This window comes from Manacus vitellinus, unplaced genomic scaffold, assembly GCF_001715985.3.
Source record: "Manacus vitellinus isolate BGI_N305 unplaced genomic scaffold, ASM171598v3 scaffold_18_pilon, whole genome shotgun sequence".
Lineage (NCBI taxonomy): Eukaryota > Metazoa > Chordata > Aves > Passeriformes > Pipridae > Manacus > Manacus vitellinus.
Window position 1 is genome coordinate 780,329 of NW_021939324.1, and position 18,752 is coordinate 799,080.

General features: G+C 36.4%; 1 protein-coding gene across 2 annotated transcripts in view; it reads right to left on the minus strand.

The window, feature by feature from the left end:
* Positions 1-18,752, minus strand: part of NUP155 (nucleoporin 155) — a 30,457-nt gene that overhangs the window by 3,581 nt on the left and 8,124 nt on the right. Inside the window, exons 13-33 of one of the 2 annotated variants that reach the window (XM_018070446.2) lie at positions 17,229-17,399; positions 16,162-16,272; positions 15,575-15,669; positions 14,245-14,333; positions 12,338-12,400; positions 11,246-11,305; positions 10,991-11,141; positions 10,119-10,185; positions 9,172-9,290; positions 8,861-8,964; positions 7,486-7,619; positions 5,575-5,766; positions 4,753-4,891; positions 3,956-4,091; positions 3,384-3,537; positions 3,023-3,127; positions 2,758-2,912; positions 2,127-2,256; positions 1,736-1,849; positions 1,157-1,277; positions 185-295 (exon numbers count right to left, since the gene is read on the minus strand). In XM_018070446.2, coding sequence (XP_017925935.1) covers positions 185-295; positions 1,157-1,277; positions 1,736-1,849; positions 2,127-2,256; positions 2,758-2,912; positions 3,023-3,127; positions 3,384-3,537; positions 3,956-4,091; positions 4,753-4,891; positions 5,575-5,766; positions 7,486-7,619; positions 8,861-8,964; positions 9,172-9,290; positions 10,119-10,185; positions 10,991-11,141; positions 11,246-11,305; positions 12,338-12,400; positions 14,245-14,333; positions 15,575-15,669; positions 16,162-16,272; positions 17,229-17,399 — 2,521 coding nt within the window. The remainder of the gene's footprint in view (positions 1-184; positions 296-1,156; positions 1,278-1,735; positions 1,850-2,126; positions 2,257-2,757; positions 2,913-3,022; positions 3,128-3,383; positions 3,538-3,955; positions 4,092-4,752; positions 4,892-5,574; positions 5,767-7,485; positions 7,620-8,860; positions 8,965-9,171; positions 9,291-10,118; positions 10,186-10,990; positions 11,142-11,245; positions 11,306-12,337; positions 12,401-14,244; positions 14,334-15,574; positions 15,670-16,161; positions 16,273-17,228; positions 17,400-18,752) is intronic. The other variant, XM_018070447.2, reaches the window with a different exon arrangement.

The window sequence follows — 18,752 nt, forward strand, 5'->3', positions numbered from 1 at the left end:
AATGGGATCTGCACAGCCATATAAAATGCTACCGCCATCTAAACTTCATTTACTTCCTGTTTCTTTTAGGATTAAAACAGACAGAAATTTCTTAGTTTAAAACTTTGTTAAAAGGCTAAAAAGAAAGCCGAAACCTATTCACGTAACATGTATGCTTATTCAGTATGCAGGTCAAACAACTTGCCTAGAGGAAAGTAACGAGGTGTGCCAGCATATATCTTTCCAAGCAGTGTCAACTTCAGACAAAGTGCTTGCATTCTGTCAGCAGGGCTCAGAGCCACACTATCGCTCAGTTCTGAAAGTGGAAAGAAAACAGAGAGAACTTCAGAAAATACTATTGTCAATACAAAATCAGCACATGGAAGTGAAAATACAACTTTTTCAAGTGTATATTCACAGATGTTTACATTTCATTGAAGTTCCATGCAAATCTACTTAAAACACTACCAAACAAAAACACATCCCCAAACCCCACAACAAACTCACTACCACATAGCTTTTCCTTCAAAACCCTGTTGATGTTGTTTGCACAATGGCAAACTCAAGCCCAAAATCCAAGGGAAAAAAACCCACAAAACAACCAAACAGGAAGAGAAAGTGAATTACTAACTCATGGTAAAAGATCGTCACAGCTGAGTGGCCAAGCTTGCAGAGCTGTGCCCACTACTCTGTTCCTCTATAAATGGACAGAAACCGTACACTTCCACTCCTGTCAACATTATGCATGCAGAATTCTCTGAGTTTTTTTAAATTTTCGTCATTATAAATTTATTTACATTTTAACATTTAATTTACACTTAACATTTTTATTACAATTTCTTAACAGTGAAATCTTCAGACAGAATTTCACACATATTCTGAAGTACACATACAATGGCATCATGGGATGAAACAACTTTTGAAATGTTATATGCACAACATACTCGAACACATGTAAAAATATCACTTTTCTGTCCTTTAGGCACAAAACCCAAAGGTAATAATGTTAATTAATTACTAGTTAACTACACTAAAGAAATATATTACAGAATAGTCCAAAAAAGATGCATCTCACTTCGACAGCATAACAGCAGCAGCATACTCAGTTTTAAAAGCTATAACTGTACCACTTTCCTATAGTTCTAGTTTGTACCACTCCTAGTCCACTAAGACCTACCTTTTTCAATGATTTCTTGCCAGAGAGTCTGCACCAATATAGGGTCAGAATGACCTGCACAATGTATAATTGCAAGCTTGCACTCCGAGAGCTTAAAAGGGTCAGCAAATTCTCCATAAAGCTGAAAGAAAAATTACCGGGCTTTATATTTCATTTAGGTTAAAAAAGAAATGCTAAAAGTCAGCTGTTCCTTGTGTGGTAGACATTCGATTAGCTGAAGTGCAACTTAAGTAATTGTTGTCAATCATTAATTTTTTTTGCTACATTTAGTTTCACTTCTTAAACACAATCCCAAATTTTATATGAAGTTAAAATTCAAACTGTTAAATTTTCAACAATTTTACCAACAAGCAAAGAGACTTAATAAAGAAGATGAACATGTAAAAGAAACCAAGGTACTGAAGACTGAAAAACTATCAAAGTACAGAAAACGACAGTGTAGGGTAACAGACATTCTGAAACCAGGAATGCTAAACTGTCTATGACTTTTCCTAGTCAGCATAGGATCAGTCTTTGCAAAACACTTTTTCCCCCCAAAATTTTATAAACTGAATTTTAACTCAGGGAAATTTCAATCACCTTGGTTATATCCATCAGCTCAGCATCAAGTTGGGAGATTGCGTCTTGTACTGAAGAATGATGGGAATACTGACGCTGTAATGTTTCTTGTATTTGAAGCTGGATCCCTGCAACCTTGTTTAAAATGGAAAATACAGTATTTCAAGTCTGAAGGAATTTAATCAGAGTTTAAGAATACACCCAGAATAAACTTTAACTTATTTAAATGCAGAAATGTTACTGCCTTACGCCATTGAATCTATTATCATATCAACATTATTATCTATCAACTGCATAACTTTGACATATCAGGAAGACAGCACAGAAATCAGAACTGGTAATAAAAATGTCATGTGCCAATGAGACAAAGTGAAATAATGCATTTATGGTGTAGCTTAATTTTTTTTCTTACTTCCATTTTCTCTTCTAGTTCATGTAGGAATTCACCATCTGCAGCTATAGAGGATATGGCCGTGGAACTTTTGGCACTCAAAATGGCACGTGCAATGTATTCAAGACGCTGCTGAAGAGAAATTTCTGTGCTGCAAAACAAATATTTCAAACAGGATGGGTACTTTACATAATTATTTGAGGATTAGTTACATTTTAACTTGACCTTGGGAATTAGCATGTGGCTTTTCCTGATTTTACTAAATTGTGCAGGATATGATCCATCCATGTAACCCCACCTTTGTTGCAGGCTCAGTTCTAATGTATTTCTTAATTCATTGCTCCAGTTAAACTATTGCATTATAAAAATCTGTGTAAGAAATGATCACTTAATATACCGTACTTACAACACGAAATACATTGAAAACTCATGTATAATACATAAAATAAACATTACAATTTCTTTGCAATAACTGTCTGGATTCAAAGCTAATATATTCTATTACATTTTTTTCGGAAAACCTCCTTGGGTATTGGCATTTTCTTGTCCTTGACCTTTTCTTAAGATACCTACACATAAGGTCTTGATTTTAGTTTGTTTGATTTTTACCTAGTTACCTCAGTATATGCAATAGATCGCACATAATCCATACCTATGCAGGTCAGCCAACTTAGCCAAGACTCTGGCAGCATTACTAAAATTCCTGTTCTTCTCAAAGTATCTCCACAGTAAATCCATATAGCGAACTTTGTTTTGGTCAATCTTGGTCATCCGCACCAGGTAAGGTTCCAAGAAGGGGGCAGTAACCTGCAGAAATCATAAAGAGAACATTTATACTCTTGCTCTTCCTTGTTTCTTTAAAGCACTCACATCGTTACAATTAACTCTTCTAGCTCGCTGTCTGTAGATGAGCTCACCTGTAACAGTTTGTCCGCCAAGTCAGCTTGTATCAACCAGTTGTAAAGTGCAATACTGAAGAGTTCATCTGTTGAACGCTGAGCCAGCTTTAGCATTTGTTCAAACTAAGGGAGAGAAAGGCCAAAACTGTTATTGCACATGTGGTTACATTACATTAAGCACCGAATTCCTATGCAACAATACTTCGGTACATGTTATTTGTGTGTCATCATTTCTAAGATTGTCTAGATATAGAAGCCAATTCATGGCAAATCTTCACTTTGAACAAATCCATAATTTTATTAGAACAATAAATTCTATACCCCTTCAAATCACACTATTTTCTGGAGTGCAGCCATGACTTTTTTGTGAGTTTCTTACATGGTGCCCTGCTTCTTCGTTGCTTAGCATGTTGGGGTCAGATGACAGCACTGGAGGACCCGGCTTTTTGGGTACACTGGGAGACTGAGGAGCAGCTTTACTCTGATTCACTAACTCTTGAAGGGTGTCAGTGATACACTTGTAGCTGTTCAATCTGTAAACAGAGCAAAAGAAAAGTCTCATAATTTTCATTGCAACTACCTATGAAAGATTATTCTCAAGTGTTGTTATTGTATGAGTTTGTAGACAGTTACTAAAATTGAAAAATGTCATAGATCATTTTAAGATAGTTGTCACAATCTAGTTTATTCTCATTTATATTGCTAACAAGTATTTCTATAATGTTCAGATCACAATGTTTTCTGCATTTTAGGTGTTGTTTCTTATTAAGTTGGTGCCACATTAATAACAATCAAGGGGAACATACTGGATAAAAACATTTCTATTGTGTCCCTTACCATAAAATGCTTGTCTTCTTATTACCCTACACAACTTCCCTGAAAGAGCTACTTTTCCAGTCACTTGAAATAAAGCACCCCATATAATGATAATAAATTATCCTGAAAACTTGCCTCTCTTGGAAAGCCTGGAGTCCAACAACATCCTCTTCTGGTTCTTCATTTTTATAGAAATGAAGGCCCAGACCCTGGGGATCTTTTTTCTCAGCAGCCGTAAGACAGAGTTCTACTACTCCCTCATAGAAACGCACTAGGAAAAAATCAAAACAAATATCACTGTTCAATATTGTAGTAAATCTACAACAAAATGGTGACATCAACCACTTCTGATTTAGCAAGTAAGAAAAAATAAACACTATTCACTCTATTCTGTATCATATAGAGGTTTACAGCTGTACCCAAGCTGTGTGACTTACATGTAAGTTTGAACTTGGATATGAAGTTATATCAGAATGTCCTGCACAATGTGTAACACTGTACAGAGGCTGAAATCTTAAATGTAGATATAACTGTTTGTCATGGTTTTAAATTACTAGCTTCTACTGCACTGAACAGGGTTCAGTACCACCTTTCCAACAGCTTATTTGGTATAAAACCTTACCTGAAACCACATATAGCCCAAGAATTTTCCTAAAAATATTATAACCACATATATGAAACAAATGGACACTGTAATATTAAATAAGTTCATGGGAATATTTTAATATAGAAATGGGTTTTTTGGTTGGTTGGTGAACTCTAGAAAGGTTTTAAAAGAACAGGCTGGTACAGTTTAATTTTAAGGGTTATTAACTAACTGTTTATGGTAAAAGGAGTTGAAAGTTGGTAAACAAAACAAACAGAAAAGAAGATAGCACGAAAGGACACTACAGAAACTATTTGACAGAACATGATCAGTAACTGGCTCTTACCCTGCCTATATTGTGCACAAACATTAGCAAGGTCTACTTGATTGCTGATCTTCTGGTACTCTTTCAGTGACTCTCTCAGCATCTTCTCTTTTTCCATTTTGCTCTGAGCCTGTCGAGAGCGCTGAAGAAGTTCATTTGCCTAGAGACAAATCATGGGAAAATGGAAATTATTCACAAGGGCACATCATGAATATTGGACATATATCCAAATGGATACTGTCAATGAGTTATTATTCCAAACTTCAAAGCTGAAACAGTAGAAACATCATCCTCTAAAAGCACTCTCTGGTCACTAAGTTTCCAGCAGAAAGACTACAACAGCAGTAGAGAGAAGGGCTGAAGACTTAACCAAGGGGTTCCCCATTCTCCTCTCACCGGTTCCTTATTTCAAATTTATTCAAAAACCTTCAAAGACCAAATTCCATTAAACTAAACACAATTATCTCTTACAAATTTCATTAAACTAAAGACAATTATCTCTTACAAATTCCACTATGCAACAGACAAAACCCAAGACCCTATGCTGAGGAAAACCTGAAATAAGAAAACATTTTATCAACATAAGAAGACAGATATACATCAGATTAAAAGTAGAGATCGTATGAACATTACAAATAACTGCAAATGCTTCAAATAATTTTCATGTAATGTTCAGCATCAATCAACTGAAAGACACAAATATGCCCATGACTTCTCGCCTTCATTGTTTTTTGTGCTTCTGAAACTACTTGAGCATAATGACTTACAAGCTGTCCAACTTACCTCGTGTGAACATGTTCTGAAGTTGTGTTTTGGTGCTGTAAAATCTGGAAGTGCACTTACCTTGGAACACACAGCATCATCAGTGCTATAAAGAAGAGGACAGATATCTTGCAAATGGGCAATGATGCCATCCACAGCAGCATTATCTCTGATGTAACAGTTTATGAGAGAAGCAATGAGTGCTCCAGTCAACTCTCTGTCTCTAATCACCAAGTCTTTAAAAGCAGTAATCTTTAGCTGTTCCTGAAGTTCCTGAAGATAGACAAAAATATCATCAATTTACCAAATCTTTTACTTTTTCTGTTGTTACAGCAGCGAAATTAATTGTTTCCAGTAATTAAAAACATACAGAACTCCAATGACTGAAGTGCACACCACAGAAATATATTATTTAAAACACATTATATAGCAAAATGGAAAGAATAATGAAAGCACTAGATCCCTGGATGCCAAAGGACTCCTCTTAGCAGACTTCCTCTGCCATCTTCACTATGTGTAACCTCTGTTTCAGATCTCTCCAAATAAGAATGGAACTAGTAGTTCCCCTTACTTCATAGGGCGCTGTCAGAATGCACACCCTACAAAATGAGTACGTCGTAGGTTTTAAGAATGAAAACCATTTTATTGTCATAGATTAAAAAAATGACAGATGCAATAAAAGGAGGATTTTGAAAAATTCAAGGTCTGCACTCTTTATGCTTTTAAAAATAAATTATTTGAAGGTTATTAGTTTTTAATTTAATAGAAATATTTGCTCACGTAGAGTTGCTAGTAGTGTCTATGTAGCATCTATAGATGATCGCTAACAGCATAATAACATTACAAAACCTCTAAATCTACTGAAGCCAGAGGAAAATTGTTACACAGTTAGTTAACTCCTTGTCCAACACAAGATAAAAGCTGCATAAAGCTCCCCAAATGCAACAGTGCGAAGAATAACAGCTTCTGTGCACCTGTGAGATTTTAAAATTATTATTTTTATGGAAAAAGAATTCAACTTCTCAAATAGTCTGTTTTCCTATAAAGTCCTAGGACAGAATGCCTAGTATTCTAATTAATAGCTTTTTCAAGGGTAGGACACAAATTTGACATTAGCAAAGGGTGCACAGCAGTAGCACCCATAGTTCTGCAAGTTTGCTTCTTTACAAACCAGGAGAGGTTGAAAGAACTGGCATTGTTTAGCCTGGAGGTTCAAGGGGCAGTATGTGGCATCTTACGAATATTTTTGTGAAGGTGTAAAGAAGTCAGAGCCAAACTTTTCTCAGTACTGCTCAGTAAACGGGACACTACACAATGGTCAAAAGCTGAAGCAAAGGAAATCATACTTGAATATAAATCCTTTTTACTCTAAAGGTGGTTCAACACTGCAAGAAGTTGCCCCAAGACACTGTGGAGTTTCCACCTTTTGAGATATAAAAATCCATACTGGACACAGTCCTGGGCAACCTGCTCTAGTTCACCCTGCTTTGAGGGTCAACTAGATTACTCCTCCCTCGCTGCAGAGGGGGTAGACAATTTCCAGTGATTCCTTCCAACCTCAGCTGTTCTGTGGTACATTCTGGAACCCTACCTATACAGAAGTGCAAACACTCTACTACCCTATTGCTCTCCAACTTCCACCAAGACTAAGGCAAAGAGTGAATTCCACTTGGCTGGAAAACATTAGTCTACCCTTTTCAGCACATTTTCCAGAATGTGCTTAAGGTGAAAATACAGTAATTTATACAACCAGACTCATTATTAACCATCAATATAAGTAAAACATAATTTATTTTTAGTGACACCTCCAATTTCATAAAATTGGGTGATTAAGTCAATACTAGATGTCACACTCTTAAACGCTTGCGACCTGAATAAAAATCTATATGCGGTTTAAAATTAATATAATAGTCCTTTGGGAATAACTTAGGTAGTAAAGGAAATTCAGGAGATTAGTATAAACAAATTAAAATTATATGATCCAGATCTTACCTTCTGAAGCTCACCTACAGCAACACTGAATTGGTGCTCACATAGTAACTTCCACAAAGCCAATGCCTGGCAGGTTTTGCGAACAAGCTGTTGGATGCCTTGAAGTGAAGTCTTCTCAGTTAGCTGTGCCTCAGCTGAAAAAGCAAAGACTGTCAGCAAATAACTGTTCTACATTATTCAAATTAGTGTGTGAGTTTCTGAGGTTTTACAGCAACAATTTCCTTTCCCTCTCCATTATTGATTAATGCTGTCCAGCTCTCTTGGGAGATAGGCTGTTAACCCTATGTTCTTTCCCCAAAGAAAAACCATCTGTTAACATTTACTTCAAGCCACGCAACACAGAAGGAATAATTTCTAAAAAAGAAGTATGTTTTCCTGTGAACACACTAGATTTATACATCAGACTTAAATTTTTGGCTATTTTTTCATAAATAGCTATTATAAATGCATGTGTGATGAACATAAAATAAATTAAAACAACTCCATACAAATTCTTTTTTTATTTGAGTACCTGTATTTAGTTCTAGAGAGAACAATTACAATTACAGCAGTGGTCAACACTATCTGCACTATCTTTAAAACAACAACTACTCCAAAAACTAGTAACATTTATATCAGATAAGTTATATTAACAAAAGGATAATGTATTCATATTTATAACATGAGTGGAACATAATTGCAACAATTTATGTCTGTACTTCTGAGTGCTTACAGTTCATATATGAGGAAACAATACAGTGTCATTTAGCAAGCCAAAAGAGTTTATGAGTAAAGAATAAAAATGAAAAATAAAATTATTAAATGTCTACCAAATCCTACATAATGAATTAAAAAAAAAATTATATTTTCACTATTGAAAACCCAGGATTATACTCAAACAGACCATCTTCAATTCCATATACACTGCAGCAACACTTCCCAACTTGCCTGCAAGTGCTGGGCAAAAGTTGCACTACAGGAGGACATGAATTCAAATGGACTGTATGACAGACCTCATATTTCTAAACAAAGTTTTGTAGACATTTTAGTGACTTTACTTTTGGCAACTTGCATTACAGTATTTCTTTTTAATAGGACATCGTGCTCACTTTTTTCATAAACTAACTGCTTAGCAATTGCTATCCTGAAAGTATAAATGGGTGTGCAGCTATTAAGCACCACAGCGAGGAGATAAAACAATCTTACGAATCATGGGCCACATTAGGAAGAAGAAAAAGGAGACAGGTAAGCGTGCAAAAAACCCAGCATATCATTTAATGCAAAATTTCTGTGGAAAAAAGGCCTTTTTATTCTGAGGATTTCATAAGAAAAGTGAGGAAGACAACACCCAAGAGCACCACGCCCTCCCACTTCCTGTTCAGAAGTAATTACATACCATGATATTTCCTTTGAAGTTCTTGCTGGACCTGCTGAGAACTTCCACCATCAGGCCGCATAAAACCCAGGAGTCTCTGTTGGAGATTGGCTGGTGTGCTGAAACTGCAATTCCAAAACAAAACCAAAAAAGATGCTAATAAGAATACAAATACTGAATCTTCTAAAGATGCACCTAACAACTCATTTTTAGCATCTGAATAGTTGAAGTGGGAGACCATAAAAACACTTTAACTGAACACAGGCATAGTATAGTTTTTCAAAAGCTGGACATTAAACACCACCAGTAAATTTACCACAATTAATAATTACCTTGGGTTTCCAAGGGCTCCTACTGTAGTAAACTGTGAATTTCTATCCAGAAATTCTTGTAAACCTTTTAGCTCTTGTAGCACACATTCCAGCACACGGGATGGAACACTGCTTTCTATCTGCAAAAGAAAGCAAACTTCTTTACAGAAAGCTGGGTTTTCACATTTTTTTCCAAAAATTTTCAATTTTAAGCTAACGCCAACTAAAAAGACAAATAAGAGGGTACAGCAAATAAATAGTTTAATAGTAATGGATCACTAGAAGAACACAACATTATACCACATTCATTGAGGGGGCACACATGTGAAGAGGCAGCAGTCCTCTGAAGATATACAGTATAAGATGCTACTTTCTTTACCCCTCTGAAAACTAAATCAGCGACGCTTTACTATTTCCAACTCTAAACTAGAACAATGTTGAGCATTGCTAAGACATAGCATAACTGCCAAGGTCTTCCAGAGTCTCCCAGTTACCTTAGGAGGTAGAAGGAAAGCTCATGTAGCAGTTAATCTGCAGTGTTGAAATTACTCAGTTCAGGATTCTATTAACAGCCACAGTCCGAAAAGATTTTGTTATTATGATAATGGACAAAAAGTTAAACAGCAAGGTGTTAGTCAGAAAAATCATGGATATTTTTTCCATAACTGCATATAACTTCCATAACAGTAATGACCATCCTAACTCACTACAGTATTTTATTTTTAGCGTTTGTCTGGAGGGGGTATGCAGAAGCCCTATGGGGGTATGAAGGAAGAGCCATGAATAAACATGAAGAAAACCAGCCATTATCAACTAGAAATAGTAGAGATAAAATTATTTAGGTTTCTTAAAAAGTTAACATTCAAAATAATAACTCAAAAAGACATCTGACAGGACCTCAGAAGTTAAAAAGGACTTAAAACAAATACTATAAGAAACTCAGGAACACAGAATAATCTTTTACATACTGCAACAACTTCTCGATTGCCACTCTTGAAAACTCTCTCCACAACTATACTGCCATCCCAAATATTTCTGCAACACAAAACAGCTCTGTGTTAAAGCCAAGTAATTTAAGCAAGTATTTTTGCAAGTCTTCTATGTATAATCTCTTAAGAAAGAAATGGTAATGCTTTTTACTTCAAAGTCTAAAATAAGGATTTCATTTGGATGAAAACTAAATATTCAAAAAGGTAACCATTATAAAAGTGTGAATAGTACAGATATAAATAATTAACAAAATCCCAAATTTTAAAATTTGACACTTTCAAATATTTTAACTACAGGCCAATATTACTCCCCAGAAATATAGTGCAAATAAACAAGTCTTGTAAAAAAAATTTCTTTCCTAATCAGCATGCAGAACTCTGTTCTTGCTTGAGGTGTTTAGGACTCAACACCCAGGTAGCAGAATCCTCTTTAGTCCTGCTTCATTGCTCTGACTTGAGCGTTCTTTTCAGAGATTCTTAACAGAAATTACTTAAAGCCAGGATTTTGATCCTGTAAGTCCTTCTGCATTTCTGTTTCACCCTTTAATAGGAGTTTAAAACATACAGCTCATAGGTTTGAAAAACAAGAAGCGCAGTTTTCAGACTTGTGCTAATGCATTTGATTGCAGGATCAATGTCTAGGCAATCTTCCTGCCCTAGGCATTCACTGAATGTATTATTATTAAAGGGGCTGCAAAGATAATGTATTATATCAACAGGTATTTCATAACGCAATATAAAAATGCACCTTACTGATTTCAAATTTAAATGATATTAAAATAGAATTTAACATCCAATAAGCATTACTGGAAAGAAAAACTATGAAACCAATTGAGTGACAGGATCCTCACCCTATAATACGAGCAAAGTATATGCAGATGCCGTTGTGTCTTCCAGAAAATACTATCTCGGGGCCCATCATTCCGCTAACAGATGCACCAGGGTGAGACATGGAATTCCCAGCAGGAAATACGGGAGTTGACACAGTAGGAGGTTGGAAACCTTGGGTAAAAATAGGTAAATATTACTCATTTGAATGTCAATAAAAACCCCAAAAATCCCAAAACCAAACAAATCTGTTTCTCCAGATAAGGAAAATATGTTACCTTGTCCAGATGTCAAAAAGCTAGGATTAGGATATGGACTATCAACAGTCAAAGGGGAACCTAAAAAGGGAAAAGAAATAAAGATGAGTTTCGTAAAAACAATCCAAAAAATAAACCAAAATCTAACCCATAAAATACCTGTGCAAAAGCAGCAAAGTTTTATTTATAGTTAAGTATCAAATTGCACTAATTTCTTATCAACCCAACACTTCACAAGTGAATCCCAAATAGATACAGTTCCTTCAAGAGCAGCTATTTGGCTTTTTTTACCAGTATTTATGTGTTATTTATTGCATGCCTGCTGTTCTGTGCACTGAATGTAATACTGTTTATGTACTTTTTGTTTTTCCTCACCTTCTGACTGCTCCCATTCCTGATATGGGCATATATTCTTAAAGCACGTACCTTCAGTCATTTAGATCTTTTGAAATAATATCAATTTTACCTTCTGAGCACTCAGTTGAAAGACATTGATATTATTATCCTTCATTTTTGCATAGGGCAGACAGACAAACACTACAGCAACACTGTTAACTTGCTACACTAAGGTTGAGCCTCAAATCCAGCTGTGAAAACCAACCCTCCTGCAACTGAAGTCTGAATACCTAACTTAAGTCCCCACAATATGAGGAATGTGCCATCATCAAACTAAAACATATGTGAACAAAAATGTCCTTGTACCAGCAGCAAGTAAGGTGATCTATCACAGAAAAGGTCAGAAAACTGGCACTCTGAAAGTTTGGCTTTTATAAAAGAATTCTTGCCTAATTCACTGCAGTTCTCTCAACTTGGAAACACACAATATCACAGAAAATAAAATGGTGCCAATGCATTCTCAGAGCACATTATATGTGCTAAGCAAAGCACAAATTTGCAGAAAAGCAGCAAGCAAATGCATGATTAGACTTTCAACAGCATGAAAAAGATGGAACCAAGTTAAAGGTGCCTGGTCTTTGAATGCTACTGTTATTGCAACGTAGTGTCACATGCAAAATTATGAGGTGTTTTAATGAATTTCTGTCAGCACTGTCTGACCCACCACATGGGACATCCACAATATCAGAATCTTAATTTCACATGACAATTCTCTACCCTTTGAGCAAACCGAGAAAGTAGTAGCAGAAGAATGGTGCCATCTTCCACCTGGACCTGTTACTGAAGCAAAATGGAAACATGTACTTTGATACTATGTTTGAAAGAGGCATATATGACAGAATATGATAAAAAATATCCAAACATTTAGACTTGGGAAAAGTACATTTACTTGTAAAATGAATCCCTTCATTGATTACAGAGATTCCTGTCATTTCCCCCACACCTTACTTTCATTCTCAGTTTCCTCCTAGCACCTGTTCTCCCTATAGCTGCTGTTCTCTCCAACTCAGATTTAATTTTGCATTTTTATGCCTTGCCTCAGCTCCTGCCCACACTGCTACCGTTCTACACCATAAAGTTTGGAAAGTGATGTCACTGATCCATTAAAAACAGCCACTCTTCTTAGTGTTTAAATAGCAGTTAAGAATTCTGAAAAACACGGTCAACTGTTTTTCCAAAACTTCATCCCAGTTCAGCATATCTTTGTTCAATACTTAGGAATTTGGATATATGTAAAAAATGGTACTGATATGGAACTTCTTTGTGTTTCAGGCAAACAAGTTTATTTCCCAAGTCTGTTGTGTAAAACCGATGCCACACGTCAGATAAGGGTAGAGGATCTTCTACATTAGTAAGTTCTTGATAAAAAATAATAATTAATTCAATTCAGTAATTCAGAGTTTCAAATTCATCATTATGTTGGTTTTTTTTTTTTTAAACCCCTCAAAATCTGGAGTAAACACACATTAAGGGACACTTTCCGAAGCAACTATAGAAATTTAACTGAATTTGAGAATACAAAAAGGCCTCCACTCCAATAAGCATAAAGTTCTGAGGAGAAACAATAGGCACTTTACTCATTTGTCAGAGGGACTGAAGACTGAAGCAGAAACCAAATGTTGAAGCTAGAGCATTATCCTAGTTAGGACAGCTGAGACCAGTTCATCATCGGATGGGTGTAATCCAAAACTGTGTATTCTATAGCCTTCCATGCCATTTCCCAGAAACTGTTATCAATGAACCATTTACACTATCTGCACACAGAGCCTGACTCCTCAGGCTATAAACTAGGTGTTAAGAGGCCTGCGAGACAGGAGTTGCTCTTGTCCTCACGCCCATTGAGGAACATCCCCTCCCCCCCCGGGAGGTACTGAGCATTCCTGCCTGAACTGGAGGATATATAATCTTGGAGTCTTGGGATCTTTTTAACCACTTGTGCGATCCAGAGGAAGACTGCAACAGCACTCTCACCAACAGGTTTTCCCCTCTCCTCTTCCTTTAGACTCAGGGGGCCCAAAGAACACCACTCTGTTCATGCCCCAGGGTGCTGGGTTATATATTTGGGTTTTGTGGGTTAAAACCAATTGTTTGTCTGTATAATCGTACTTATTGTATTATTTTATTAAATTGTTATTCTGACTTATAAGCTCTCTGTTAAGTTCATTTCCCCTGCTGGTTTACCTTTAAACCAGCACAAGCATTTACAGGGAGAAATCACTCCAAACAACTATCTTACTTCTTGATCAAAATTTCTCCTTTCTCATAAACAGTATCTGAAGAGGTATGACAATGACACTGCAGGATGATACACAGCAACCAACTACAGTTTGTAAAGTTTGAACTACACTATTGATAAGTTGTTCTCTGGCTGCTGAAATGATTCTGGCAACAACAAACGTATACCTTCTGCACAGTATCCCAACAGACTGTATGCAATGTGGAGACAGTTTGAGATAACATGACCCCCCTCGCTAAGCCCGAAAATCTCTCAAGAGAAACAGAAAAAACTCCTGTCGTTAACTAACCAGTGAGTGAAAAAACAAAGTCTATTTCAAACAAAAAGAACACAGGTACTTGTGAGAAGACAAAACACATATGTAAAGAAGAAAAATCTGTCCACGTACCGGCAGGAACTGGAGAACCCAGAATAGGTCCAACATTACTTGGAGGAGGCAGAGCTGATGGAAATCTCATTTGTGCTTCTCCACCATACCTAAAGTTTACATGCAAAACCAAAAATTCCTAACATGTCATACACAGCCCATTCAATTCTCACGCCTTTAACAGCAATTTTGGGGTACTTTTAAAATTGGGAATAAAACTTGCAGCATAGCCTTAAAGAGAAATTTACCAGTTCTCAATATCAGGCTTATGCTTTAGTATCTGTTCAAGGTTTGTTGCTACTGGAAAGCAGAAAGAAGGGCATAGCTGAGAAGACCCATGCTTGCCCTTCTACCATCCACAATATATCATCCTCGCACTCAAAAAGAATCAACAACAAAAAACACCCCAAACCAAACACCCCAAACTTTTTTTTTTTTTTTTTACTCCTGGCTACACACCTTGTGAGGACACCCAAGAGACCCACAACACAGAGCATTTTTTCACAAGGATAAATAGTGGCAAGACAAGAAGAAACGGTTTTAAACTAAAAGATGAGAGAGATTTAGCAGATGAAAATACATCCATCTGCATGATATCAAGGATAATCAGTACTTAAGATACATGGATTACAAATTCATCCTCCAGAATGGAAGCCCATACTTCGTCACCTAAATTGTACTGAAAAAAAAACCTGAACCAAACCAACAAAAAATCCCCCCAAAAATCCAAACCCTGAAAAATAGTAACTGAATTGCCCCCACTCAAAGAACAAACAGAAACCATCTGCCCACCCCACAAAAACACATGCACCACCAAAAAAAAAAATCAACAGGTATGACCAAAACCCACCAGGCCCTGAACAGCACCAAATTTCCTTAGTGCAATGGTGAACAGCAAAAACTACAATATGTTAAGAATAAAACACCAAACCATACAAAAAACCCCGACCAAACCCCTACCCCCACAAAATTAAAGAACCTTGTCCTGTCTTTTTCCAGCTGCCTGAGTTGGTCTCATTAAAGATATTACTACACTCTACACTTCTATCAATTGAGGTACTGTAAAATATATGTAAAGTGCATTTCAAGCAGACTAAACAACCTTTTCAATAGTCTCCTCTGCACATAGAATACAAACATCCAAGAGGGGAACTAACAAGAAATCACCATTACAGAAAGCTTCCTTTGTTGATGAGCCCTAAATTAGTGCAAAGGGATATTCTACTAGATTTAACAATCTACACTCCTTGTAAAACTAGGCTCACTCAAGTAGCAGGTTAAAAATCCTGTACAAGTGGCTGTAGTGATCCTGAGCATAATATTCAGAACAATATACAGAACTGAAACTTACCTGAAGAATGCTCGAGTAGCCCAGGCAGATACTTCTCTATCATATGCAGCATTAGAACAGGCCAAAATAAGGCAAGTGGCACAGGCCTGATCCTCCTAGAGCATACTATACTGTTAGTGTGGTGTCTTATATCAAGTTGATAAGAAATGTATAGAAGTTACACTCGCTCAGTAACTAAACTTGTTGTTGTTTGCCTTAAACAAAAACACCCAAACCAATTATACACATTTCTACTGGCCTTAAAACGTAAAATGTAAAAACTTGTAGTGGTAGGAATTCAACTTTTTTTAGAAAATCTTCTACCCCTTAGATGACCTTCTCTTCTAAACTAAGAATTGCATTATACTTCTGCATGCAAGACATATAAGAATTTCAGGGAAACTTTAATTTTTAGATACCATAAAATGAGAAGTTATTTCTCATTACGCAATTTAGTTTTATGTAGACAATAGAAAAGGAAAAGCTACTACTGTACTTGGTAAATGAAGTGTTGACTAAAAGTTTACAGCAACAACAAAAAGATGCTACAGAAAGTGAATTAGATAAATATAACAAATCCTCCATAACATGTCAAAAGCTCTTCTTACCTGATGCAACTTGAAAAATCTTTCAATCTCTTCTCCATCTCCACCTATATTACTAACAAGCAGATGCCGCAGCTGGTCGACAGGTCTGAGTTTATGAAACATAAAGCTTCCCTAAAAATAAGGCAAAGTAAGTTAGAAAAAAGCTGTCTTTACTCTGCCCATTCCAACATGCCTCCCAGTGATGTTATATTTAGCTTTCTGAGTTTTTCTCCACTGGATCAAAACATAACTGGTGCCTGAACTCCAGTTTGACTAGTGAGTCTAGGAAAGGCAGGCAAAATACTGCAATGGCTATAAACTCTCCACAGTGTTCTTATTTTGCTCATTTTAGCTCAACACGAATATAAACATGTATATGCAGAAAAGAAAGGCTTTATGTATCTTGTAAACCCTTAGAACTTCCTGGAAAAAAAAAAGCCTGAAGGCTTCAGGGTATGATAAGATTTCACATTCAATCACCTTACCTGCATCCAATAACAGTTCCTAACTGCTGGAAAGGATTCAGTTAATGCCCTTCACAAAACAGCTGCTATTAAACAAATGCAACTTGTTGGTCTAGAAGTTGCAAGACACTAATATTTAAACATTTTCTTTTTTAAATGGCCTATTGTGTCTAAAATATTGCTAAATGTAACCAGAATAGAAAAGTACAGAAGTTAGCTTCTTTACTTTTGTGGGTTTTGTTTTTTAAAACCCACTCTAACCTTTTTGGGACTTTTTGTATGACAAATAAGAAATTATTTATTCAAATTTCAATTGCCAACAATATTTACTTGAACTATATTTCCTAGGCAGCCAGCAACTGTTTCAATGTCATATAACCAAAGCATAACTACGGTTAAAAGAACTTCCCAAATGATTTGTATCTACATGGGTTTTCTGGAGACCAACAACTTTTAATATGCTGTACAAGAGAAGCTGGCCTAAAAACTTTGAGTAAATTTAAAACAGGTAGAGATGGTTGTAGCAATCTTCTTCCTTATTCATTTTCGTGTTCATAACACAATCCTTAAAACAACTTTATACTTATTCTTCTGATTACCTACATCAAGCAACATAATACTCACCTGAGCTGAAAGCAGAACAAACTTCTTAGGTGGCAGCATGTGTTGCTGCACAACAACAGGTGAGTCAGTTATTGGAATAATATCTTTATTTAGTGGTGTTACAATCTTCTGAACTTTAAAGTCATCAATAGCGGAAAGAGCCCAAGAATGTCCATCAACACGGGTGGTCATCTGAACAATAGATAGATAATATCCAAAATTTGGTAACAGACATGGATTTTGCACATCTGTGGTAATATTTTACTATTTATTGAGGAGGACGAAAAATCAGAATGGGAGAGATTTCAAGCATGGAGAGACATTTATGGAGCTTGAATGGACTGATATCTTATTGGACTGACTGTTATTCCCCAGTTCATCATTGGTTTTATATTAAGTTTAATGTACCCCGATGTTATTCCCCTTTGTCCCTCAGATTTTCCCACCAAAAGTTGTTTACTCCCCTGTTCTCCCCTGCTTTCCCGCTCCTCTGTCACTGATTAGCTGAGAGTTGTCGCAGTGTAGAGTGAGCCCCCATTGGTCCCTTCCCTTGGATACCCATAATTTACACCCACCTTTCCCGTCTCCCAGTCCTGCCTCACCATTGGTTGTCAATCCCATGCTCCACCCCAGTTATGAATCCTCCCCTCACCCTTACCCTATATAAGTCCCTGTTTGCCTTTAATAAACTGGCATTGCACCCAGACTTTCAGCTGCGTCTGAACCCTTTTGTGTGGTGCCGCATCCCTACCCCTTTTTCCCTCGGGCCGTGGCAATTTATCATTTAAATTACACAGAATAGATTCTGCTCTTGACACTCAGGGAAAATATGCAAGTTATTGTATTGTCTAACAGAAAGCTACGACCAAATTTACAGCTGTATATACACTGCTGGTTTTAGGAGAAAGGGAATAATATACTGCTTCTTTTGGGAGGCAGGGATAGTGTTATACATTTAAATGTAAAACAACTTGCAAAGTAAGGTTGCTACTATATAAATACCAACCATCTGCTAACCATATCAGAACTAAGTACCACAAATATCATGATTTTAAATTATTTCTTAAAGAATCAAAATAACCTGTAACTGAATCACAAAGGTTTACAAGACTTTCACAGCTGGCAGCAGTATTTTAAATATAACTCAAGAAGAGACATACACTGGTGAAGCCATTGCAGAAAACTATGTATGCTAACAAGGAAGAACTGTTGCTCAAGAACAGGTTGCAATTTTGTTCAGAAAACCTATCCATCTGTCACTGTCAGACGCCTTGGGAAAAAAGAGATGTCAGCACTTGGGATACATATACCTAGGTTTTTGCAGGGAAGGGGTCTGGAGTAACTATAAAACTCCTTTGTAAGTTATTAATTAAAACAGAAGAAAAGCCAAAACCTGACTTTGAAACTTTTAGCTTATACAGTCCTCCCATTCACTCCAACTCCACTACTCTTTCAATAAACGCTATTTTTGACATGTCACTCCTCTACTTCAGTAGAAGACTTGAAACTTCTTTCAGAGATGGAATACATGAAACGTTCTCCCTG